The sequence below is a fragment of the Trachemys scripta genome, chromosome 5 (assembly GCF_013100865.1).
Source record: "Trachemys scripta elegans isolate TJP31775 chromosome 5, CAS_Tse_1.0, whole genome shotgun sequence".
In the NCBI taxonomy this organism is placed as follows: Eukaryota; Metazoa; Chordata; order Testudines; family Emydidae; genus Trachemys; species Trachemys scripta.
Genome location: NC_048302.1, coordinates 87,839,502 through 87,866,426, shown reverse-complemented (window position 1 = coordinate 87,866,426; position 26,925 = coordinate 87,839,502). Strand labels below are relative to the sequence as shown.

General features: G+C 43.1%; 1 protein-coding gene across 1 annotated transcript in view; it reads right to left on the bottom strand.

Moving 5' to 3' along the window:
• Positions 1–26,925, bottom strand: part of LOC117878353 (cyclic nucleotide-binding domain-containing protein 2-like) — a 140,932-nt gene that overhangs the window by 65,998 nt on the left and 48,009 nt on the right. The window contains exons 3-7 of the mRNA XM_034772524.1: positions 18,047–18,158; positions 17,376–17,450; positions 10,925–11,013; positions 3,080–3,242; positions 1,730–1,813 (exon numbers count right to left, since the gene is read on the bottom strand). Of these exons, the coding sequence (XP_034628415.1) occupies positions 1,730–1,813; positions 3,080–3,242; positions 10,925–11,013; positions 17,376–17,450; positions 18,047–18,158 (523 nt within the window). The remainder of the gene's footprint in view (positions 1–1,729; positions 1,814–3,079; positions 3,243–10,924; positions 11,014–17,375; positions 17,451–18,046; positions 18,159–26,925) is intronic.

Here is a 26,925-nt window from a genome sequence, read left to right as displayed (position 1 = left end):
CTTATACAGCCCAAAATGCCGTTAGCCTTCTTGGCAACAAGAGCACACTGTTGACTCATATCCAGCTTCTCGTCCACTGTGACCCCTAGGTCCTTTTCAGCAGAACTGCTACCTAGCCATTCGGTCCCTAGTCTGTAGCAGTGCATGGGATTCTTCCGTCCTAAGTGCAGGACTCTGCACTTGTCCTTGTTGAACCTCATCAGGTTTTTTTCTGCCCAATCCTCTAATTTGTCTAGGTCCCTCTGTATCCGATCCCTACCCTCTAGTGTATCTACCACGCCTCCTAGTTTAGTGTCATCTGCAAACTTGCTGAGAGTGCAGTCCACACCATCCTCCAGATCATTAATAAAGATATTAAACAAAACCGGCCCCAGGACCGACCCTTGGGGCACTCCACTTGAAACCGGCTGCCAACTAGACATGGAGCCATTGATCACTACCCGTTGAGCCCGACGATCTAGCCAGCTTTCTATCCACCTTACAGTCCATTCATCCAGCCCATACTTCTTTAACTTGGTGGCAAGAATACTGTGGGAGACCGTATCAAAAGCTTTGCTAAAGTCAAGAAATAACACATCCACTGCTTTCCCCTCATCCACAGAGCCAGTTATCTCATCATAGAAGGCAATTAGGTTAGTCAGGCACGACTTCCCCTTCGTGAATCCATGCTGACTGTTCCTGATCACTTTCCTCTCCTCTAAATGTTTCATAATTGATTCCTTGAGGACCTGCTCCATAATTTTTCCAGGGACTGAGGTGAGGCTGACTGGCCTGTAGTTCCCCGGATCCTCCTTCTTCCCTTTTTTAAAGATGGGCACTACATTAGCCTTTTTCCAGTCATCTGGGACCTCCCCCGATCGCCATGAGTTTTCAAAAATAATGGCTAATGGCTCTGCAATCTCACCCGCCAACTCCTTTAGCACCCTCGGATGCAGCGCATCCGGCCCCATGGACTTGTGCACGTCCAGTTTTTCTAAATAGTCCCGAACCACTTCTTTCTCCACAGAGGGCTGGTCACCTTCTCCCCATGCTGTACTGCCCAGTGCAGCAATCTGGGAGCTGACCTTGTGCGTGAAGACAGAGGCAAAAAAATCATTGAGTACATTAGCTTTTTCCACATCGTCGGTCACTAGGTTGCCTCCCTCATTCAGTAAGGGGCCCACACTTTCCTTGATTTTCTTCTTGTTGCTAACATACCTGAAGAAACCTTTCTTGTTACTCTTAACATCTCTTGCTAACTGCAACTCCAAGTGTGATTTGGCCTTCCTGATTTCACTCCTGCACGCCTGAGCAATATTTTTATACTCCTCCCTGGTCATTTGTCCAATCTTCCACTTCTTATAAGCCTCTTTTTTGCATTTAAGATCAGCAAGGATTTCACTGTTTAGCCAAGCTGGTCGCCTGCCATATTTACTATTCTTTCTACACATCGGGATGGTTTGTTCCTGCAACCTCAATAAGGATTCTTTAAAATACAGCCAGCTCTAAAATGGAATCATTTTAAATTACCCTAATACTGTTGATTATACCTTCTCAGTTCAGTCCTTGTAAAGAATTTGCACAACAATTTACTAATGAAATTAAATATCAGAACATTAATTGTTCAGAGATTAATTTTTAAATGCCCATTTTTGTCTTCAAAGATGTGAAATGTATTAAAAATATTTTAGGAGAGAATAAATTCAATTAAAGAAACCACTTCTTTTGCCCTTCATTTTTTTCCCAGTACCTCTTTGTTTATCACTAGAAGTTCCACATCGGATTTACATATAATGGAAGCAGATCGGTTTGTATTAGTCAGAAGACAGATTTCCTGCAAAAACAAAAACAAGAAGCATAATTCTTCTTTCAGCTGTACAGTTTACTTTTATAATAAAACACTTAAGATTGCATAGAGGATTGCACAACTTTTCATTAAAGGTATAAAGATAAATTAATAATAGTAAACTGGGTAAACACACAGTCCTACAAGGAACTGAGTTCCTTCTACTTCCATTGACTATAATATATTGTTTTATCCTATCTGCCCTTTGCAATTAATATCAAATGCACTCTGCTCAAGGGGACACATTTTAAAAAGCTTGAAAATTCTAAAGTAAATTTTGGGAAAATAAAATTATTGCAGGTAAAGAAATCAGAGGGCTTTCTAAATGTAAAGTACCTTCTAAATGGGCATCTAATTTCAAAAGGCCAAATGCTGCCTTCTGTGAAAGATGCATACTTGTACTTTGGGGCAAAATCCAGCCTAATGTTTCTAGGGTGCAAAACTAAAAAGAGTTACCATCATTTTTATTGTATGAGGAACAAACTCCTTTAAAATGAAAATAGATTTAATCACACATGTTCATTTTCCTTCTATCCTGTTAGGCATTAGGAATTTTCTCATGTTGCATTGCTACTAGACAATCTATTGGGCCCATCAAATTCATTTTTATTAACAAATGTCTAAGGGCCTGATTGTCCCTTACTGAAGGTAGAGGCTAAAGAGATGGAAGGTAATTTATATAAGATTTCTTCCAAACATTCCTACATGCTGTTTCTGGTCTCCAGTGACAGCCTGTCTCACTTCCCTCTGCTTTCCCTGCCCCCCAAACAAACGAAACACGAAAGCCTGGACCAATGAAATGTACTGTGGTGTAGGGGTAATAATAGGACCTGGAGACAAGTTCTCTCTTCTTCCCACCTCCTTGTCCATGCCCCACATCTGCCCCAACTTGTCCCTCTTTCCTGCACAGATCACAGGATTCATGGAGCACTTCTACAGGGAGGGCATGTTGCTGCAGGGTGTTCTCCACAAGGGGTATGGTCAGGTATAAGTTATTCAATATTCTAATAAGATTTAACAAAAGCTAAAAGTAACCATGATATACATTTTGTCTGACATTCACCTTAGCAGAAATTTTTACCACATTATTTTTAATTTTCTAAATGTTATTAAAAACTTAACAAAAGAGACTAAGGTAATTAGGTATCCAGATTCCACTGACTTTCCTTTTGTGTCTTTGGAAATATCCCCTTTAAACATTTTAAAGCATAGTTTCATTCAAATAATATTAAAATTTGAAATGAAAATATTTACCCCTATGAAGTCTCCTTCTTCAGCTTCACATAATATTTCAGAGGTGAAAGTTTGGGCTTTGAAATTTGCACCACCCCATATGACTTTTAGCTTTCCAGATAGTATTAAGTAACATTCACTTGGAACATGCCCTTGCCTTATAACTATGGTTCCAGCTTCACACCTAGAAAGAGAATTAAAATCCCAAAGATAAAAGTTATGTAATGTTGACAATAAACAATGACTGCAATATGCAAAATGTAAACAGCAAGATACAGACATCAGAACGTATCCTAGTAGACTGGATGAAAATTATTCCATAATTAACATGACACACTGAAAAAAGTATAACTTTAATAACAGACTAACTTGATATTATGTCAGGAGGAGAACAAAGCTGTAGAACCTCAGCTGGTACATGCGCTTAATCTGCACATGCTATTACCATGATTGCATAATTATCATGAGTGGGCAAGTCCTGAAATCCCGACTGGTCATCTGAGTGCACATTTCCTGCAACTGGATTCCTAAGTCCATCAGTCATGCATGTAAATTAAACACAAAAATGGCATATACTTTTGCACATAAACTGTGCACACAGCATTCTAAAAGTCTGATCCTTTGATGCCAAGATACTTATCAGCAAGGATCCTGATAAACCTTAAAGGAATTCTATCAGAGTAGTTACAACACATGATTTAGCTTGTGTTGAGACCATCTAATTTAAAGTTTTTCCCTTCAGAAATCTCAACATGTATTTATTTTGTAAAAAGGATCCTTCTAGTATTAGATATACAGCTTACTGGTATATTAATTTTAAATATATTACATATTATATTTCACATATCATGGAAAACATCAACCATTAATTAGTGGTTGATTTGTTTAAGTTTCAGGATACAATAAGGATCAACCTGCAAAACAGAGAGTGGAATTCCTAAAAGATGACATCACTATAGCATAAGGTGGTTTTCTTGCACACCCACGGTAGTTACCTATCACTATAAAATGCTTAACTCTCTGTTCATGAAAAGTACTATTTAAGTGCCAAGTACCAAACAGTAATGACTATGATATGTTACATACATGAAAGAAATCAAAAGGATCTTCTTCTCCTGAACCACAGAAGCCACTAAATAGTTATCAGTGCAGCTACTCTTTACTGTCAACTACCTAACTGGTCAGACTGCCGTCACCAAAGCTCAGACTCTAATGCAGTTGTTCTTAACCTGTTTACCATTGTGGGTCACATCCAATACTACCTGTATGGCCCTGAGGATGTCACATGTGTGCTGATTGGGCCGCAGATGGAGAACCACTGCCTAATGTATTCAGCTGTGAAGAGCTTCCATCCTAGTTCACTGGACAAAAACATAACTAAACCCAGAACCAGAGCTGATGTCACCAATAACAAAATAACACAATGGAACAAAGCTACTCGCCAGCCTACTTTGTCAAAACATTAGCTAATTGCGCTAACAAAGACGTGAAAGCAGTCAAAGTCAGGAAAACCGAATTCTATTCCCAGCTGTAGCAGACTTTTTCTATGTGAAATCAGGTGAATCACTTCACCTGTTTTTGCCCTAATTTTCTCATCTGTCCAATATAGATATTAGTTACCCACCTCACAGACTTGTGGTAAAGCTAAATGCATGATGCTAAGACAACTTTATACCACCCCGCCGTGTAAAGTGGCCTTACAGTGATTGTAAACATAATTTACACCCTGTTTAAGGACCCTTTACATTGGCACAGCAGCATAAAATAGCCTTAGTGAAATGAGAATGAGACTCATTAGTGTTTATAATGCATTTTGAGATGTTAGGTTGTAAAGTGCTATATAAGCAAAACATATCACTTATTATGATGCAATGGTAGGTGCGCTATAAGTAAGGCTGCCTTACAAAGCTCAATTTTAACAGAAGCTTTACATTATTTTGTAAAAATCTCATTGAAATAGCAAAAAAAGAAAAAAAAAGCATAGAATATAAAGTTTGAGTTCTATCTGGATTTTTTCATGGTGGTTTGATGAAAAATGAATTGACAGAATGAATAATAGCAGTTCCAAATCACCTCTTCTGGTGATTTTTTTTGTCATTGATTGTCTCACTTTCTTTGTACCCCTTTTGCACTTTAGTCCTTTGGCATCATTGTGGCTTCTTGTGTGCTGATTCCTGGAGTATGTTATGCATAGGTAGTGTTTATCTATAGAGTGTTATATACCTTTTTAGTCATAATGGAAAATATGTGCACTGACGCAAACCCACCATACTTAATTTGACAACAAATCTGCTGCAGGCAAATGAGAGAGAAAGAGACTCCCCAAATACACTTGAAGCATAAGGAAAAGTTTCTTGAGCTGGCAAAGAGGAGGCCACTTGTTCAAATCCCACCTTTGCTAAATGTTGTTTAAATTCCCATGCATTTTACTACCCTGATTATTGATTACAATCCCGAACCTCAGTCTACAAGACAGTTAAGGAAGAGCTCAACACTCCCCCACATTTTTAAAATAAATTAGCAAAGAGTTTATACAAGATCACTACAGGCCTAAGACTCTAACATGAGAAACCACAATCTTATCCAGTACATCACACTGCATTTTAAAGGGAATAAATCCAACTATCCTATCTCTAACCACTGTAAACCCACACTCCCTTCCAAGAGCTAGGTATAGAATCCAAGATTCCTAATCACCAATATTTTATTGCTGACCAGTAAATAATTAAGAAAATATGTTTCAAGACCTCTGCAGGGGTTAGTCTAGAGATATGCCTACAGCTCAAATAGTAAGAGCCTACATTAGGGATCTGAAGATCAAGAGATTCAGATCAGCAATAGTATTTATGTGGGGTGATGGTATGTTTATGAGAGTTTCACAAATGGAAAAAGACCACTTTTTGCACTGTAACGATGATATCTTAAATTATGGCATTAATCACCAGAATACACGTTTCACATTTCAGTCATTTGCTAAACAGTTCACTTTTGGAACCCCTAGTCAGTGTGTGTATATGTCCTGCTATGCCCAATCCATAATGGATGTAAACCTGTGACAGCTCTCTACTTGTGAGCCTCACTGTTTAGCACATTATAAAAACTTATGCTTTTAGCTCTGGGGTTTATCATTTCAGTCCCTGATGTTGGCCAGGATGTCAGCTATCAGAGTTGCAGATGTCCCACACTGGTATATTTAAAGGTGGAAAAGAGGGCTGTCGATTAATCACAGTTAACTCATGTCATAACTATAAACGGAAGGGTAACAGTTCTCCTGTGTACAGTACTATAAAATCCCTCCTCGCCAGAGACTCCAAAATCCTTTTACCTGTAAAGGGTTAAAAAGCTCAGGTAACCTGGCTGACACCTGACCCAAAGGACCAATAAGGGGACAAGATACTTTCAAATCTTGGGGGGGGGGGCGGGGGGCGGAAGGCTTTTGTTTGTGATCTTTGTTTGGGAAGTTGTTCGCTCTTGGGACTAAGAGGGACCAGACATCAATCCAGGCTCTCCACATCTTTCTGAACAAGTCTCTCATATTTCAAACTTGTAAGTAAACAGCCAGGCAAGGCATGTTAGTTTACCTTTGTTTTCTCAACTTGTAAATGTACCTTTTACTAGGGTGTTTACCTCTGTTTGCTGTAACTTTGAACCTTAGGCTAGAGGGGGGTCCTTTGGGCTCTTTAAGTTTGATTACCCTGTAAAGTTATTTTCCATCCTGATTTTACAGAGATGATTTTTACCTTTTCTTTAATTAAAGCCTTCTTTTTAAGAACCTGATTGATTTTCCTTGTTTTTAGATCCAAGGGGGTTGGATCTTGATCCACCAGGAGTTGGTGGAAGGGAGGAGGGGGAATGGTTAATTTCTCCTTGTTTTAAGATCCAAGGGGTTTGGACCTGTATTCACCAGGGAATTGGTGAAGAGTCTCTCAAGGCTACCCAGGGAAGGGAATTAGCATCAAAAGTGGTGGCAGCAGACCAGATCTAAGCTGGTAGTTAAGCTTAGAAGTTTCATGCAGGCCCCCACATTTGTACCCTAAAGTTCAAAGTGGGGAAGCAGCCTTAACAACTCACACGATTAACTCAAAAATATTAATCGCAATTTTAAAAATGTATCATGATTAATCGCACTATTAAACAATAGAATACCAATTGAAATTTATTAAATATTTTTGGATGTTTTTCTACATTTTCAAATATAGCGATTTCAATTACAACACAGAATACAACTTGTACAGTGCTCACTTTATATTACTTTTGATTATAAATATTTGCACTGTAAAAATGATAAACAAAAGAAATAGTATTTTTCAATTCACCACATAAGAATTGTAGTGCAATCTCTTTATCATGAAAGTGCAACTTACAAATGTAGGGTTTTTTTTGTTATATAACTGCACTCAAAAACAAAACAATATAAAACTTTAGAGCCTACAAGTCCACTCAGTCCTACTTCTTGTTCAGCCAATCGCTAAGAGAAATAAGTTTGTTTATATTTACGGGAGATAATATTGCCCACTTCTTAATTACAATGTCACCTGAAAGTGAGAACAGGCATTCGCATGGCACCGTTGTAGCTGGCATTGCAAGATATTTACATGCCAAATGCGCTAAAGATTCATATGCCTCTTCATGCTTTGGCCATCGTTCCAGAGGACATGCTTCCATGCTGATGATGCTCGTTAAAAAAATAATGCGTTAATTAAATTTGTGACTGAACTCCTTGGGGGAGAATTGTATGTCTCCTGATCTGTTTTACCCACATTCTGCCATATAATTCATGTTATAGCAGTCTCGGATGATGATCCAGCACATGTTGTCCATTTTAAGATCACAGCAGATTTGATAAAACGCAAAGAAGGTACCAATGTGAGATTTCTAAGGATAAATATAGCACTCGACCCAAGGTTTAAGAATCTGAAGTGGGATGAGGTGTGGAGATTGCTTCCAAAATCTGAGAGGGATGCGGTGTGGAGATTGTTTTAAGAAATCTTAAAAAGCAACACTCCAGTGCAGAAACTACAGAACCCGAACCACCAAAAAAGAAAATCAACCTTCTGCTGGTGGAATCTGACTAGGATGATGAAAATGAACATGCATTGCTCTGCTCTGCTTTGGATCATTATCCGTCATTAGCATGAACACATGTCTTCTGGAATGGTGGTTGAAGCATGAAGGGACATATGACTCTTTAGCGCATCTGGCATATAAATATCTTGCAATGCTGGCTACAAGAGTGCCAGGCGAATGCCTGTTCTCACTTTCAGGTGACATTGTAAACAAGACGTGAGCATCATTATCTCCTGCAAATTGTAACCAAACTTGTTTGTCTGAGCGATTGGCTGAAGTAGGACTGAGTGGATTTGTAGGTTCTAAAGTTTTACATTGTTTTATTTTTGAATACAGTTATTTTTTGTACATAATTCTACATGTGTAAGTTCAACTTTCATTATAAAGAGATTGCACTACAGTACCTGTATTAGATTAATTGAAATATACTATTTCTTTTGTTTTTTACAGTGCAAATATTTGTAACCAAAAATAAATATAAAGTGAGCACTGTACACTTTGTATTTTGTGTTGTAATTGAAATCAATATATTTGAAAATGTAGAAAACATCCAAAAATTTTTAAATACATGGTATTATATTATTGTTTAACAGTGCGATTAATTTTTTTCATCACTTGACAGCCCTAGTTGAAAGGTTTGCTTCATAGTGGCAGGAAAGAGGGAGAACAATAGGCAGATCTACTGATGTAACATGTTGTTGCTCTGGGCTATAGCAAAGCTATTTCTATGCCAACTTTATTAAATTTGGAACTGTAATGCAAAACCTCAACTCTCTTCTATATCAATTTTATCTACAGCAGTTCATCTGGATGTCACACATTCCATGCAAGAGGGAAGTTATTGTGCTCTATCACTGCTGAGGTCGCTGTTAAAGCTCTGCAAATTTGATGAAGCTGGGGTGCTTATTCCGTTTGGATATCTGTTGGAGATGGAAGTAAAAGCATTATAGAGTGCTGGAATGTGTTAATCAAGAGAGTTGTAGGCCACAGGAAGGCAGAAAGAAATGCACAAGTCACAATGCTTAACTTATTTCCACTCTTTTAAGGTTGTGGGTGGGTGGGGTATGTCCTGCCACAGCCTTAACTGTCACTAAATGTAGAGTTTGTTTGCTAATTTGCATATTCCTTTTGAACAAAACAGCATGCTCTCACGTTTCTGATATAGGACAGCATGTAAGAAGAACATATTTATAATCTGAAAATGTACATGCTGAAGTTGCATGGGTGGAGGGATTTGTTCTCAAATTTTAATGCTGTTCAAACAAACGAGTAGATTTTATAGACAGGATTAATATTGTCTCGGGGGGGTGGGAGCACAAAAGAGGTCTTAAGATATCTCCGAGTCTTTATATTGTTCCATAGTATATTTCATATCAAAAGGTCCAGTTTCTGCCCAAAAGCCAGCTATATCCACACATCAGTGTGATGTTGAGTTCATTACAGGATACAAGGGGGCCAAGACATTGAAAAGTAAGGTGGTTTTCTGGGGGGGGACAGGCAGGTGGGAGCCAGGACTTACTGCAGGAAGTGGTTTAATTGCTTGGATCCTGGGGAGACCTTTTAATTTAAATAGTTATGTCTTTATTTTTGTATTTTCTTGGGAGAAGACTTTTGTATTGGCACACTGATGATCTTGCATTCCAACTGGATTTTTAGATCTCAATATGGAAGCTCTCCATTTCAGGACTGTGGTCCAAATCACCAAATACCAGAGAAGTATTATATAGCTCTGTGTGATGGGGTCACTCGCCCTGCACTGGCTGGGGAAGGATTAACCGTACAATGTGGGTTGAGGAAGCCACGCCCACTTTACTCTACTGGGCATGCTCCAGGTGCACTGGTATAAAAGGGAGCAGCTCGCCTCAGTTAGGGTGGACTGCTGTGGAGGAAGGATGTGCACTGCCCATTCCAACCAAGGCTAGATGGAAGCCCTGGACGGTAGGAGCTGCGGATGCCACAGCCCAGGCAGACGCCAAGGCAACTCCGGAGGCCATGCAGGGTTTGGAGGTGCCAGAGAAAGGGCAGACCAGAGAATCTAAAGGTAACAAGGATGCCAAGACCACAGCAGCAGGACGATGGCAGAAAGCAGCCCAGGGAAATCAGATGACAAACCGGAGAGTGAGCTGAAGCCTTGAGTCACTGTGTTTTGGTCGGAGCCTTTCCCCGCTGACTCAGTGGCCTATACTATAGCCACTAACAGGGCCTTGGGTTGGGGTCTGGTGGAGAGGGGGAGGGCCTGGACCCCCCTGCTGGGGGTGCAACCCCTCCCCGTGTCTGGCAGTTCTGGCTAGGCCTTACTGCCCTGCTCACAAGGGCGAAGCTATTGACCCTGGCTGCTAGGCCTTATTGTTCTGCGAAAAGGGGCGAAGTTATTGACTTGGGCCACTAGGCCTTGCTGCCCTGCAAAAAGGGGGGTGATTGACTGACATTAGCCCCTAGGCCTTACTGCCCAGTTGTAAAGGGTGAATTTATGGACTCTGCCCACTAGGCTGCACCACCCTGCTGATAAGGGTGAGCATATAGACTCGAGCTGGGACGGACATAGAAGGAAGGTACATATGCTTCCTTCCCCTATCCCCCACCATATTGCCTATGAGAAGCAGGCACACTCGCCCTGCACAGGATGGGGTTTCCCCCCAACCGTGTCACACGCTGCTTGTCAATATTTTATTTTAATGGGGTGAGTGTTTCTGAAGTATGATTAATATTTAATTCAAAGAGTTACAGTTTTGTTGAAAAATGTGCATATTCTGACCTAGGTTTCTGAAGGAAACAGTAGCATTCTTGTCTCTTACTTACTTTTGGTAGACTACAGCGTGGCAAAGTTGGAGCTGTGTTTTATTAGGTAAACACTGAAATGTTCTGTTCTTCTTCAAACATGTTTGTATCTTGAGGGGAAAAAAAAGACAGCACACTTTAATTTAGTAACAGGCTCAGATAACACACGAAAGAAATTGTAAACTACACTGTGGTCAGGACTGAGTGAGCCCCTGTGTGTGTGCCCAGGCAGAGGAAGAGGGTGGAAGAATCTTCCATTTCCTTGGCCCTTGTGTAGGATCCAGGCACAACAGCAGTGCTTGAGCTCTGTGCAAGACTAGTACTGCTGTTGGCTTCCATGGCCCTGTCCCATTTTCCACACCAGCCAGTACAGAGGAGTGGATGATTTTCCCTCCTTGCAGGTTGTAGAGTAGCCACGCTTTCCTTGCCCTCATAACAGCACCAAGAAGCACTGGGCCTACTTCAGGTACCACACTTCCCAAGGCTTCCACTAGAACAGCTGGCTTCCATCCCAGCTCCAGTTGAGGGCTTTGAGAGCCAAATTCCATACTCACTGGGGGCTCCAAGCACCACTACATTTAGTGGGAGACTTGAGCTGTGTGCATATATATTCAGGACCAAATTTGCAACTGAGAGGATACTGCTAACAGAAAGCCATCTTAACCCCTTTAAAGTAGGATCTTGTTCATAAGGAACAAAGGAAAATGGTACTTTTTTTTGCATCGTGCTTCTTCCTAATACATTGGGCTTTCTCTATATTTTAAGATTTTTCCCAGAACGTAAGGGATTCTGTGTTGTGAATGTCATGATTTAGTAACCACATTATTGTATTACTATTACCATTTCCTTTCCCCACCTGTCTGTTGTCTCAGAATGTGACTCTACTCTCCAGCTTGGCTGATAGACATCGGGCCAAGTTCTGCCCTTAGTTATTCTTTATTTACACCACTAGTACCTCCACAAAAGTCAACAGAGTTGCTCTGGATTTACACTGCTGTAGCTGAGAGCAGCGTTTGGCCCCATGATGTTACTCCAGACTTAATTAAAGGGTGCCACATGCACATATCTTGGTATAGAATTTGGCACTAAGAATGTTTGCTGCACATCAGAATCTCACTTTCAGCAGCACAACCAGTTAATTTGCCTGAATTAGAATATTTTTCATCTGTATAGCTTTTAACAAATTTGCTATTTTTTTTTTACATTCTGAGATCCAGCAAGTTATATTATGATAAATGAGATTTCTGGGATAGGACCATTTAATATACAAATTTGAAAGTTTCTAGCTAGGTCATGTCTGGAAGAGAACCATGTAAGGGTGGATTGCCTGCGGATCCCTGGAACAGGAATTCAAATTCAAAAGTTCCAGTACTCAAGCAGTTATATTAGCTGGTAGTGAATCCGAGAAAAACAGCAGTAGATGGACACTTCACAGCTGGATTTTGCTGGTTAGCAGCATACTGGTAGAAGACCAAATTTAGGCTCAAGGGAGAAGGAAAGGTGAGCCAATACCTCTCATATCAGGAGGGCTAGAGGAGGCAACAAACCTCTTGACTGATTGCTGCTACCCACACACCTGATGCTGCTGCAGCAGGATAATGCAAGTAAGAGGGGCACTATGGACTTGTCTCTCCCCTCAGTCTTTCAAGTCATGTCATAGCGTGGGGAAGGAGGATAAGAGAACAGGCCATGCTGATGCTCACCACACTGCCTTGTGACAGTTTATGAAGTACCCCATTAGTAATGAAATTCACTCCATTTGGTACCTTACGGAGAAGACAGACTGCCAGCTTTGATACTGGTTTGATAGAAAAGCGTCAGGGGTTGTGAAGTGGGAAAATTGAGCAAAGACCAGTCTGTTCAGGATGGACTTGGCAGGGCAGGACTGGTCTGCCTGTGTAGGAGGAAGATCCTGGTGAGGTTGTTGCCATCAATGGGAAGTAGAACTGAGGGACAGATGGCTGTCAGTGTAGGCAGATGGAGGAAAGGGTCTGTCTGAGAAGACTCAAAAAATAAGGGGGATGTTGAAATTTTGGTGGATCCAGGAGCTTAAATCCATCCCTAAGGCCAAGTCTCATTCTAAAGCATCCCTAAGGCCATTGCTATTGCTAAAATCCCACACAATGAACTGGAAGACACTACAGATCCATGGTCAACCAGTTAATGGGGTTTAAATCATTAGCAGATTTATCAAATTTAGAAAAATGTTTTATTTTTATTATACTGTGAGTAATAAGTGGCTGGCAATGACTCAGATCTGAAGTGTGTTATGTGAAAGGACTCCTAGCTTCTCAGTAACATCCACACAACTCACATAATGCAGTCTTTCAAAAGGGGAACAATTTTTGTCAATATTTGTCAGGCGCTTTAGAATGACCCTTCTGTTTACATAAAAACTTTTTATATTGGAACAATTAAACAAAAATCTGACCTCTAAAAGGTCAGTTAACAAAATGAAATGTAGGTTTCTTTGTCCATTAGTATGTGAGACATAATTACCCAATTTACTTAGGGATACTAAAATTTAAAGTGTATAAAAACATTATCCTTCCCATGCCCACACCCAGTTTCTAAGGGGGGAGGGAGGGAAGGCTATAATCCTATACATGTTCTCTGAAGTATGATCGAAGTGTTAACAACTACATTTTCAGAAAAGTATTTGGTATAATGTGGATATTCATCACCCTAGTATGTAAACTGTTTTCATAGTTCTTTAACTAATTACTTTACCCTATATACAGTGGAACCCCGCTATAACGCGATCATTAGGGTCCAAAAAATTCAATCGCGGTAAATGCGGGGTCGCGTTATAGCGGGTTTCACTGTACTTGTGTTCAGTTTGCAGCAGAGTGTGCGCCCTGGCTAGCGGGAGGGAGGTAGCCGGGGGGAGAGAGAGAAGGGCCGGCTTTAGGCCGATTCATCCCGGCGGCGGTCGTCTTCGGGGGCCCCGCTCCCCTGGCCAGAGTGCCGGCCAGAGTGCGGCAGTCCTGCGACGCTGGCCGGAGCACAGCAGCCCCACTCTCCCGGCCGGAGCACGGCAGCCCCGCAGCCCCGCGACGCCAGCCGGATGCTGGCCGGAGTGTGGCAGCCGCAACCCCGGCCGGACCTCCGGCCAGACCGCGGCAGCCGCCGGGATGGGCTGGAGCCGGCCCTGCCAGGGACAGAGGTGAGAACCCCAGGGGCCCGCCGGGGCTGCAGGGAGAGTCGCTCCTGCTGCAGCCGCCGGGGCATGGATCCCAAACACCCCGCGTGCGCTGCAGCCGCCGGGGCCAGACTCGCCCCGCGTTATAACCGAATTCGTGGTATCGCGGGGTGCGTTATAACGGGATTCCCCTGTATTTGGTATAAAAGGAAAAATCCACTGCAAAATTTCAATATTATTCATAATGCAGTCACACTTTTCTCTCTTTATTGTTCATTGAGATATGTAGGTAAAGAGAAACACACTTTATTCTTTATTTACCCTAGATAGTTCTGTGAGTCTGACTGGCAAGATCACACAAAATCAGTACAAACTGGAATATGGAACATTCCCTAAGGAGCAAATTCTACCCCCTTATTCATGGCAGTGAAGAGTTCCCTTGTAGCAGAACTGGTGTGGTTCCATGTCCCAGTGCACAAGCAGCACTTTGGGGAGGAGTGAAGGGGAATGGACACCATGCAGGGCAGTTGCCTCCCTCCCCCCCCAATGTAGCACAGCACTTTAATTAGCTCTGGTAAAATCTGATGGGCAGTGTTTTCACACAGTGATGTCTATGGTGGGGTATCTAAATCCATATTATTAGATACCTAGCTTTAGGCATCCTGGAAATGCAGTCCTGATGCTTTTTGGAGTTTGCATTAATGTGGTAAGTGTTAAGTATTTTTAAGAGATAATTCAACAAGTTAAACAGATGAGCTGACAATTTGTGTCAGCTGACTGACATCATAGCAGCTAGAGGCTCTTTTGAGTCCATCAAAACTGCAGTCTCCTTGGATGCAGAGAACACCTTTGAAAGATGGTTTACCTTTTACATGCTTGCTAAACTGACTGCCAAATCCAAATTTATCTCCTACATTAAACTTCTTTGTATGAATCCCTCTTCCAGGGTTGTCACCCAGGGCATTACATTAGAACCATTCCCACTTCACAGGGGTACAAGACAGGGGTTTTCCCCTTTCCCCTTTGCTGTTTGACCTAGCCCTAGAACCTTTAGCTACTGCTATCTATACAAGTCAACATATACATGGCATCAGGATAGGCCAAAGAGAGCACAAGATCAGGTTTAGATACAAGAATAAAATCATCATCAGCATAAAGCATGAAGATTTTGTTCCTAGCCTATTAAATTTTATTAATGCATTTGGACGCCTCTCAGCTGTAAAAACAATTGAGAAAAAAACTGGAAATTCTGGGTATAATTAAACAAGCTCATAGGGGAATCTATGATCATTGGAATATTAATCGGCAACCCAAACAGATGAAATATTTAGGGAAAATCATCTCCAATGAGATGGAGAATCTGGTCAAAATTAATTTAGAGCCTATTTTAGCTCAGATAGTGAGAGTTTGGGGCATATGGAGACCCCTTGCTCTTATCCTTTCAGACAAAATAATATCAAAATGAATGTGTGCTTCCCTGAACACGGTGTATCCTGAAAGGTCTCCCAGTTTCTATTTCAGTGGGTAGGAGGACAAGACTGGCTTCGTTTAAACTGCAACTCTCAACCAAATTGGGAGGCTTCCAATTTGCAGAATTATCATACAGACTTAGCAACAGCCAGGCAGCCCAGAACATAACAGAGCAGACCACTGCCTGGGCTTGTGGTGGAACAGGAGTTGATCCATCACCTTCCATTGGCAGGAATGTTGGGTTCAGCCTACTACCATTCTGATTGTAAAATGTCCCCTACAATGTTGGCTACCAGACAAACATGGCCAGTTTGGCTAGAAAATGTAAATTCCACCCCTTCTCACTCATGGATGCTATATTCTGGGGCAACCCAGTGCAGAAAATGATCAAGAAACCATTATTGTGGAGAGAGTGTATGGATAAGGGGACAGTTTGGATCTCTTAATTGAGGATCAGTTTCTCACATTCCAAGCACTCCAAAACCAATACAACCTACCTGGTGTAGCTGCCTGACATTACCAGCAACTTAAGCAGCTCTTGAAGGACATATTTGGTCCTGATGCGCTGGGAGCACCAGAGACTTTTGAATAGTTGTTGATATGGAGAGAGCTCCAGAGGTTCACCCGATCATCTGTAGCTTGTTATGACTCTGGGGTCCAAAAGACACTCCCTAATTTAGATTGCCTGTGCTAGGCCTGGAACAAAGATTGGCATATATCCTTGAACCCTAGCCTGTGAGGAAGTGCCTTACAAAAAATTAAACCTCTTCTACTGATCTACGATTAAGGCTGATCCTGCAGAAAACATGATTTCATTCACTCTGGTCCCCGCATAGGTTTGAGCGCGTGGGCCTTACCAAACCAAAGTGCTGCTGGAGATGTAGGGCTCCCGAAGCCACCCTGGCTCTCCTGTTTTGGGACTGTCCCAAGATACAGGCCTTTTGGCTAGAAGTAGGCAGGAGGATTAATATAATCCTGGATACTTCCTTAAAAATGCCTTCTCAGAGCTGTGATACATCCCATCACCTTGGAAATTCTGCAACTCACAGAAAGCTTGGGTCTCTAGAGCAGCGCTTGTAGCCAAAAGGCTCAGATTGAAGAACAGATTGCCTCTAGGGATGGGAGACTGGCACAGAGGATTGGATGACCTGGAAGCTAAAGAGCGCATAACATTTTGGAGAAGATGTTTACAAGAACATCCAGCAAATTTGAAAAGATTTGGTCTGACATTTTAGAAATCTTTGATTCCGAGCAGATGGAAACTGAAATGTTGCTCTCCTTTCTCCTCCACTCCTTTCCTTTCCCTCCCTTTACTTTTTTGTTCTTTTTGTCCTTTTTCCTTCCCTCCCCTTATTTGATACCAATCACCCAACCTACTTTACTACTTTTGAAGTAGGAAGTGGATCTGATTAGCTGAGTTTACCTTCATAAGTTTAATAGTATAGAATTTTTGCATAATCAAGTATACCCATATGGGTCAAGTTTCTCCATGGCACCCACATACACTGCTAACATAGTGTGTCTACATTGTAGGCCTGTGATCTGCTATCCTTTAACACCACAATAGAAATAGCTGGATGGAGTTCCCCTCAAGATCTGGAAACTGAAATCAGACAGATTAGCCCTCAAATATTCAAGACTGAACAGATCAGAGTAGTAATCGGTTTCAGGTGAAGCAGTCTAAAAATTCAGTGCAATCACTAATTTTGCATGCTGTACTAGCAGTTCTCTTCTTTTTAAATTACATTTCCATGAGTTAAATGTTTATCTACGAAAATAAAATGACATAAGAAAGTCATCACTGTGCCCTAGTATCACTGGAGTAATTATTTATCAAATAAAGTGCTTTATTTTCCTTACCTGCCTGAGATCTTGCTGGCTTCTTTCTTTAGGGCAAATATACAACAGACGTTTCAGCTTTTCAAAATCTCCCCTCTACAACAAAAGTAAAAATGTAAACATTAGTCTATGTATTCCTGTTGACTGTATTCTACTTGTCCCTATGGACACTGAGTGTACTTTAAACAGAACAAAGGTTTCTACAGTAGTCATGGGTATCTGTTTGAGTTGTGTGTTTATTTTGGTTTTATTTTTGTTCCACAAATATAGTCTAACATTTCCAAGACACTCACTCATTAATAAACATAATTCATACATACTGTAAAACTCTTATAAGGAACTAATTTTATTTGAATGCACTGAAATATGCAAACAACAATTCTAGCAATAGCTAGATTGTTCTGTGAAGAATTTGGCTGGGACTTTCCACCTACTTCATTGTGAGTTTGTCATAAGTATGTTCCACTCTGACCATTCTAATCCCACTGAATGACGGGGGGTGGGGAAGGGGGTTGAACATGTTGACAACATTCTTCTCCCCGCCCCCATCTTTTTGAGGTAATCATAATCTATCTTAAAATACTTGTGATAAATATTTTCAGTTATCTTAAATGAGAAGTTTTAGTGTACTCAGATAAGTTTTAAGATTATACAGGAATAAATAACTAATTTTAATTAGATAAAATATATACAAGGTTAGTTGTAGAATAATCGTTGATGTTGAATAAGAGATCACTTCCAAGATGTGTCTGTCTCTTCAGGTGAAATATTGCCCACTGTATTACTGGACTCTTTCCAACATATCTAGACAGAAAGCAGAGAATTCAAAAAAATTTTCTTAAATAAATGAAAAAAATCATTCTAAGGCCTTAAACATTTACGCATCTGCTTAATTTTAAACGTTCTGTTACTTTGATCGGACTATTCATTTGGTTAATAGTAACTTGATAGAGCCCTAAAAGATCAAGGAAATAAGAGCCCATGTTTGCCATTACATGTACATTCCTAGAACATTTATAGACACCCTACATGTATAAGATATGCCAACATGAATTTTCTGATTTTTTTTCTAAAATGTTTTTGTATTTTGTATTTGTGGTGAGAGCTCCCCCATCCTGTTGCAATATTCACCATATATGCTGGATTGTTAGTCTAGCCGGAGCACTGAAATTATTTTTTAATTATCATTACTTGGCTGTCATCCATTTGGAATATATTGCAAAAACTGAATAAAGGGCTGCATTAACCCAAGTTAGGGGCATTCTTGAGATCAAAACTGACAAATGTGGGGACAAGTATTTCCTGATGGACTTGATCATCATTATAAGTGATGTGTTTTACTTTGCAAGATGATCTCGTGTTGTCTGAGGTTTTGCAAAAGCTATAAAATGCTATGCTGAAATGAAAAACAGAGGTGGCTCTTCTAGCCAATTATCCTTAGGAAAAGGCAAATATAAAGGTGACAAATTTAAACACTTCTGGATCTCTAGAGTAAAACTAGTAGAAAAATCAGATCTATATGCTTGAAGCTATACATGTAGCCTGATGAAGCTGGCATCCAGCATCAATCATTAATGTGTTTCAATATTTTGTCTTCACACTGTGGCCTAGTAATAAAAAATGTATTGCCCATTCATTGCAATATACAATTGACATATTGCTAAATCACTTACACAGATACTGAGAGAGTAGGAAAAGGAAGGTGATCTGTATCAGTGATTTCCCTCTGAAGTCCCATTTAAATACCAACAAATTAACAAGACAGTGCACATGCATGTTTAACAAAGCTTTTTATGACCAGGCCACCTGACCTTCAGGATGTATTGTTCTGATGGAAATATTGTTCTCACTGTCTCAACTTCTGCAATGCTATGTTTCCCCCAAGCAATATAATCAAAACAAGCCTATGTGTGTGTACAAAAGGGCATTCCAGGACTCAGTGCATATATGAGAAAATGGCCCAAGTGTACAGCCTTTCCAGCTCCACATTCTCTAATGGCTTGAAGAGCGGGAACCAAGAAAAAACATATTCATGGGCAAAGTCACAGTTATTGCTAAACATCAACAGGCAGCACTAGTGAAGGCTTAGGGTATGTCTACACTACGGGATTAATCCGAATTTATATAATTCGAATTTGGGAAACAGATTGTATAAAGTTGAAATGTATGCGGCCACACTAAGCACATTAATTCGGCGGTGTGCGTCCAAGTACCGGGGCTAGCGTCGATTTCTGCAGCGTTGCACTCTGGGTAGCTATCCCATAGCTATCCCATAGTTCCCACAGTCTCCCGCGCCCATTGGAATTCTGGGTTGAGATCCCAGTGCCTGATGGGACAAAAAACATCGTCGCAGGTGGTTCTGGGTACAGCCTCACCTCCTCCCTCACTCCATCCCTCCCTGCATGAAAGCAACGGACAGCAGACAACCATTTCGCGCCTTTTTTCCTGAGTGAACACTGCAGACTCCATACCACGGCAAGCATGGAGCCCGCTCAGCTCAAGACAGTAGCCATGAACATTGTAAACACCTCACGCATTCTCGTGGAGTTTATGCTAAGCCAGGACCAGAAAAACGAGGCGAGGAGGCAGCGGCGGCGGCAGCGCAGCGACAAGCATGATGAGGACATGGACATGGACACGGACACAGAATTCTGTGAAACCACGGGCCCCGGTGCTTTGGAGATCATGTTGTTAATGGGGCAGGTTCTATCCATGGAACGCCGATTCCGGGCAAGGGAAACAAGCACAGACTGGTGGGACCGCATAGTGTTGCTGGTCTGGGACGATTCCCAGTGGCTGCGGAACTTTCGCATGCGTAAGGGCACTTTCATGGAACTTTGTGACTTGCTGTCCCCTGCCCTGAAACGCCAGAATACCAAGATGAGAGCAGCCCTCACAGTTGAGAAGCGCGTGGCGATAGCCCTGTGGAAGCTTGCAACGCCAGACAGCTACCGGTCAGTTGGGAATCAATTTGGAATGGGCAAATCTACGGTGGGGGCTGCTGTGATGCAAGTAGCCAAAGCAATCACTCAGGTGCTGCTACGAAAGTTAGTGACTCTGGGAAATGTGCAGGCCATAGTGGATGGCTTTGCTGCAATGGGATTCCCTAACTGTGGTGGGGTGATAGATGGAACCCATATCCCTATCTTGGCACCGGAGTACCAAGCCACCGAGTACATAAACCGCAAGGGGTACTTTTCAATGGTGCTGCAAGCACTTGTGGATCACAAGGGACGTTTCACCAACATCAACGCGGGCTGGGCGGGAAGGGTTCATGACGCTCGCGTCTTCAGGAACACTACTCTGTTTAAAGGGCTGCAGCAAGGGACTTACTTTCCGGACCAGAAAATAACCGTTGGGGATGTTGAAATGCCAATAGTTATTCTTGGGGACCCAGCCTACCCCTTAATGCCATGGCTCATGAAGCCATACACAGGCAGCCTGGACAGGAGTCAAGAGCTGTTCAACTACAGGCTGAGTAAGTGCAGAATGGTGGTAGAATGTGCATTTGGCCGTTTAAAAGGTCGCTGGCGTTCATTATTGACTTGCTCTGACCTCAGCCAAAGAAATCTCCCCATTGTTATTTCTGCGTGCTCCACAATCTCTGTGAAAGTAAGGGGAGACCTTTATGGCTGGGTGGGAGGCTGAGGCAAATCGCCTGGCTGCTGATTACACGCAGCCAGACACCAGGGCGATTAGAAGAGCACACCAGGAAGCGCTGTGCATCAGAGAAGCTTTGAAAACCAGTTTCATGACTGGCCAGGCTACAGTGTGAAATATCTGTTTGTTTCTCCTTCATGAAAACCTGCCCCCTTTATTGACTCATTTTCTGTAAGGAACCCACCCTCCCCCTTCCCCCAGCTTGCTTTCAAACCAAATAAAGTCACTATCATTTAAAAATCATTTATTCTTTATTAATAGATTAGAAAAAGAGGGAGGGAACCCGGGTGGGATTTGGGAGGAGGATCGGTGGGAAGGAAAAGGCCACTAAAAAAAGGTTAAAAAAATGACAGCCTTTTGCTTGGGCTGTCCACTGGGGTGGAATGGGAAGGTGTATGGAGCCTCCCCCCCCGTGTTCTTACACGTCTGGGTGAGGAGGATATGGAACATGGGGAGGGGGGTACAGGGGCTGTAGCAGCAGTCTGTTTTCCTGCAGCCGTTCCTGAAGCTCCACCAGACGCCGGACCATGTCTATTTGCTCATGCAGCAGCCCCAGCGTTGCATCCTGCCTCCTCTGATCTTCCTGCCGCCACCTCTCATCTCGAGCGTCTCTCCTCTCCTCACGTTGGTCCCTCATGTCCTCACGTTGGTCCCTCCTGTCCTCACATTCACTGGCTTCTTTCCTATACTTTGAAACCATTTCCTTCCACTCATTCAGATGAGCTCTGTCACTGCGGCTGGATTCCATAATTTCTGCAAACATCTCGTCTCACGTTTTCTGCTTACGACGCCTTATCTGTGATAGCCTTCAGGATGGAGGAGGGAGGCTTGAGGAATTTGCAGCTGCTGTAGGGAGGGGAAAAAAGAGAGAATTGTTTAAAAAGATACATTTTGCAGAACAATGCTTATACTCTTTCACGGTGACCAACACTATTCACATTACATAGCACATGTGATTTCTGTGCAAGGTCGCATTTTGCCTCTTAATACTGAGTGCCTGTGGCTTTGCTGCTAGAGATCACAGGTCCGGGCAACAGAATTCAGCTTGCATGCGGCCATGGTAAGCCATTGTCTTACGGCTTCTGCGCCCTCCTTTCCCACATACCAAGCAAAGCCCGTAGAGTGCTGCGATTTTTCTGTTAACATTCAGCAGCAGCAGAAAACAAACTAACCCCCCCCGCCATGAATTCTCTGGGATGATCGCTGTACCCCTCCCCCCACCGCGTGGCTGGTATCAGGGAAGATCCCTGCAGGAACCAAACTAACCCCCCCCCTCCGCCGCCGCCCCCCTCCCGCCATAAATTCTCTGGGATGATCACGGTACCCCTCCCCCCACCGCGTGGCTGGTAACAGGGAAGATCCCTGGTAGCCAAACGCGAAAAGCTCAGGGCCAATTTCCCATCTGCGCTTGGCTAACTGCAGGGAAGGATTTATTTTCAGCCACAGGCAAACAGCCAGTAGGAACGGCCACCTCTGTCCCCTTAATTAAGTTCCCGTATTTCAACCAGGTTACCATGAGTGATATCACTCTCCTGAGGATTACACAACAAGATAAAGAACGGATGTTGCTTGAATGCCAGCAAACACCGGGACCATACGCTGCCAGGCTTTGTCAGGCAATGATACCAGATTACTTGCTGCAAGCATGGCGTGGTCAAGTGTCCTACCATGGAGGACAGAATAAGGATGCACTGCCCAGAAACCTTGTGGCAAGGCTTTTGGAGTACCTCCAGGAGAGCTTCATGGAGATGTCCCTGGAGGATTTCCGCTCCATCCCCAGACACGTTAACAGACTTTTCCAGTAGCTGAACTGACCGTGAATGCATCCCAAGTCCTCAGGGCAAAGTAATCATTAAAAACCGTTTGCTTTTAAAACAAGTTTTATATTTTAAAAGGTAAACTCACCTGAGGTCCCTTCCATGGGGTCAGGGTCTTGGATACTGGCTTGGGAGGGTTGGGAGGGTACTTCAGTCAGGCTGAGAAAAAGATCCTGGCTGTTGGGGAGAACGGAGTGCTGTGTGCTCTCTGCAAGCTCATCCTCCTCCTCCTCCTCCTCCTCCTCTCCCCCATCGGCAGAATCCTCAGGTGTAGCTGATGAGACTATCCCCGACCCGGAATCCACGATCACAGGTGGGGTAGTGGTGGCGGCCCCCCCTAGAATTGCATGCAGCTCGGCGTAGAAGCGGCATGTCCGCGGCTCTGCCCCAGAGCGACCGTTTGCCTCCTTTGTTTTTTGATAGGCTTGTCTGAGCTCCTTGACTTTCACGCGGCACTGATCTGAGTCCCTATTGTGGCCTCTCTCCATCATGCCCTTGAAGATTTTTTCAAAAGTTTTGGCATTTCGTCTTTTAGAATGAAGTTCTGCTAGCACTGAATCCTCTCCCCATATAGCGATCAGATCCAGTACCTCCCTCATGGTCCATGCTGGTGCTCTTTTTCGATTATCGGCCTGCATGGTTACCTGTGCTGATGAGCTATCTGTGGTCACCTGTGCTCTCCACGCTGGGCAAACAGGAAATGAAATTCAAATGTTCGCGGGGCTTTTCCTGTCTACCTGGCCAGTGCATCCGAGTTTAGATTGCTGTCCAGAGCGGTCACAATAATGCACTGTGGGATAGCTCCCGGAGGCCAATACCATCGAATTGCGGCCACACTATCCCTAATTCGAAATGTTAAAATCGATTTTGCCGCTACTCCGCTCGTCGGGGTGGAGTACAGAAATCGATTTAAAGGGCCCTTTATTTCGAAATAAATGGCGTCGTTGTGTGGACGGTTGCAGGGTAAATTAGAATTAACGCTGATAAAACCGAATTAAAGTCGTAGTGTAGACCAGGCCTTAGACTAATTCCACTCTATATGATCAGATCTAGATTTTAAACCAGATGGATGGGCACTGTCCACAATATTATTTAGATCTTAGTATTTTGAATTTAAAATAAATTATGTGGTCTCACATTCCCAGATTAGAGACAGAAATTACATTTTAATTTATATTAAAACTCAACCTATAAAATTAAGTGAGAGTTGGATGCACTAAAACCCAAGAGAATGAAAATTAGAAACCCTGGCACAATCATCCAAACTAGAACAAGCAGAATGCAGAGAAATGTCCCTTGACCACCCTAGGCATCAATAGTACTTCATTTTAATTTTCTTGAGAGAAAAGGCTCACAGCTCCAATAACCAAATTTGAAGTTTTAGCTGCCACTGAACAAATAACCATTATTATTTTCATTTATGTGTATTACCGTAGTGCCTGGGAGCCTTAATAAAAGGACCAGGAACCCACTGTGCCAGGCACTGTACAAACAAAGAACAAAAAGACACTCCCTGCCCTAAAGAGCTTACAGCCTAAGTATAAGACAAGCAATAACAGACTGATGCAGACAAACAAGAGGAGGGAGTACAAGGAAACAATGAGACAATATTGGTCTGCATGACAGGCAGTGATCTCAACTTGCCAGCTGCCCTTTAATTTCTTTGTATGCAGGGTTGTTGTAGTGAAGTTGGTCCCAGGATATCAGAGAGACTAGGCTGGTGAGATAATATTTTATGGCACCAACTTTTGGTGGTGAAAGAAACAAGGTTTCAAGCTTACATAGGACTTTTCTTCAGGTCTTCTTTAGATCTGAGGAGCTCTGTGTAAACTCAAAAGCCTGTCTCTATCATGAATAGAAGTTGGTCTCATCCACCTTGTATTTCTACGTTTTTTGTAAGCATCAGAAAAAGGAGAGTTCTAAGAAGGGATTTGAAGGAGGACAATGAGGTAGCTCAAAAACAAAATGTTTGTTGAGCCTAGTCTTTCTTTCAGAAAAGAGGGTGCAACTGTGGGTTTGCTAAATAAAATGAGAAAATACTTTAACACTGCAGGGTTTGTTTCCATGGAAGAAAAGTAATTACAGGATAATTAACAGAGATGCTAATATAGAGCTGTTGGATACCTGCTGAAGTCTCTATATATTCCTGGGGGAAATCTGCACCTCTGCACAGACGCAGAATTTATGTCCCCTGCAGATTTCTTTGCTTCCCCACAGAAAAATGACTTTCTGATAGAGAAGCAAAGGGAAGCCACGAGCAGTCATATGACCCTCCCCAGCAGTATGTTTTGGGTGCCCATGGCAGCTGGCAGAGAAGTAAATCACTGTGGGGTACGGGGCAGGACAGGAGAAGACTTAGCTGGTGGCTCTTACCTTGTGCTGGGCTCAGCTGCTAGTCCCGGCTGGGCTGGAGACGACGGGACTTCCTCTTCCCCTGCATGGCATCTGGGGCTGTGTCAGACCCACCCCCAGATTTCTCCCCCAGCTGTAAGAAGCTCTGCAAACTCTCCCCACCCCCACATGCTTCCTGCACCTGTCACTCCTCAGCTGCAGGGGGAGGGATCCCTGTACAGGGAGCTGCTCCCCCACCCACCCAACTCCTGTGCATCCAGACCCCCTTATACTCAGACCCTCACGCCAAGCTTTACCTGCACCCCCCAGATGGGCCCCATTCCCCCTGCACCTGGACCACCCCAAGCCACACGTACCCAGAACCCTACCCTACTGAGCCCCAACCAGCTGCACATGGATCCTACCCCACTCTCCCAGCATCTGGAACCTCCCATTGAGTCCCCCACACCCAGACCCGCCCCCCCTGCTGAGCCCCAACCACCTTCACCTGTATCCCCCTGCAGAGTCCCATTACCATTGCACCCAGAACTCCCCAACAAGCCCCTGTGCATCCAGATCTCTTCTCACACCCAGATCCCTCCACTGAGCTGCCTGCACCCAGAATGCCCCACACAGAACCCTCTCAACCCACACCCGGATCCCCCCCACACTAAGCCCCTTCACACTTGGATCCTGCCTTGCTAAACCTGCCTGCCCACACCTGGCATGGAGGGGCAGGGCTCTGGGGTGTTTCTGGGGCAGGCCCACTCCTTGCCCTGTCAGGGTTGGGTGCAGCCTCACCGCTGAGTCCTTGTCCACTGTGCAGCTCCTCCCCAGATCTCCCACCTCTGTGCACATTTATTTAACAAATAAAATTTGCAGAATTTTAAAATAGTGTGCAGAATTTTTAATTTTTTGGCACAGAATGCCCTCAGGAGTATCTATAGAAGTAAGTTTTAAAAGACACTGCCAAATAGTTTAGTCCTGAGTCTCAGTTCCTGGATATGGTCATAATGGAGAATCTCTTCCTAAAGCTCAGTATCTTTGTGAATGTCTCAGCAGCAGAGTGCTGCATTTTTTAGGGGAAAGTGATTTTAAAATTGGTGGTGGGTAGTAGTGGGGCAGAACTTGACAACAGCAATGATTTTTGTTATTCTGACAGACACGATCAGCCCACGGCAGCTACTCTAGGTACTGCTATTACTAATTAAATGCCAGCAATATCTGTCTGTGTACAGTGGGTGCTAATAACAGAGATAAGCGCAGCCACTCCTGGCCGCCTTCTGCCAGGCGCTTTTACACAGCGCTGCCCCTGTCCTGCAGCCCCTTTCCCGCTCTAGGATGTATTCAGGGGCCAGTCCTGCTGCTGTTGACGTCAATGGCCTAGGGGAGTTGGCTGAGCTGCCCTGGGGGAAAGGGGTCCTGGAGGCTGAGCAGATACAGGGCAGGGCAGTGTTTTCTCCAGGAACTGAAGTTGGTGGGGGGGGGGGCGATTTGAATTTACATGAGAGGGGGCATAAGGCTGAAGGTGGGCTGTATGGCTTTAGAGCTCAGTGGAGATCAGCAATTCCATTTCACAGAGAATTTCAAAATTTTTGAATATGATTCCAAATCAGAATGAAATCTGATTTTGAAATAGCAAAATCCTCTACAAAATAGAATTACCGTTCTCCCCCAAGCTCTTTCCGACTGTGGTACTAGTGGGGCCTTGTAATGAATGCAGCCCTGTTTTACCGCTTCCCCCATCTTTCCCCCTGTTATCT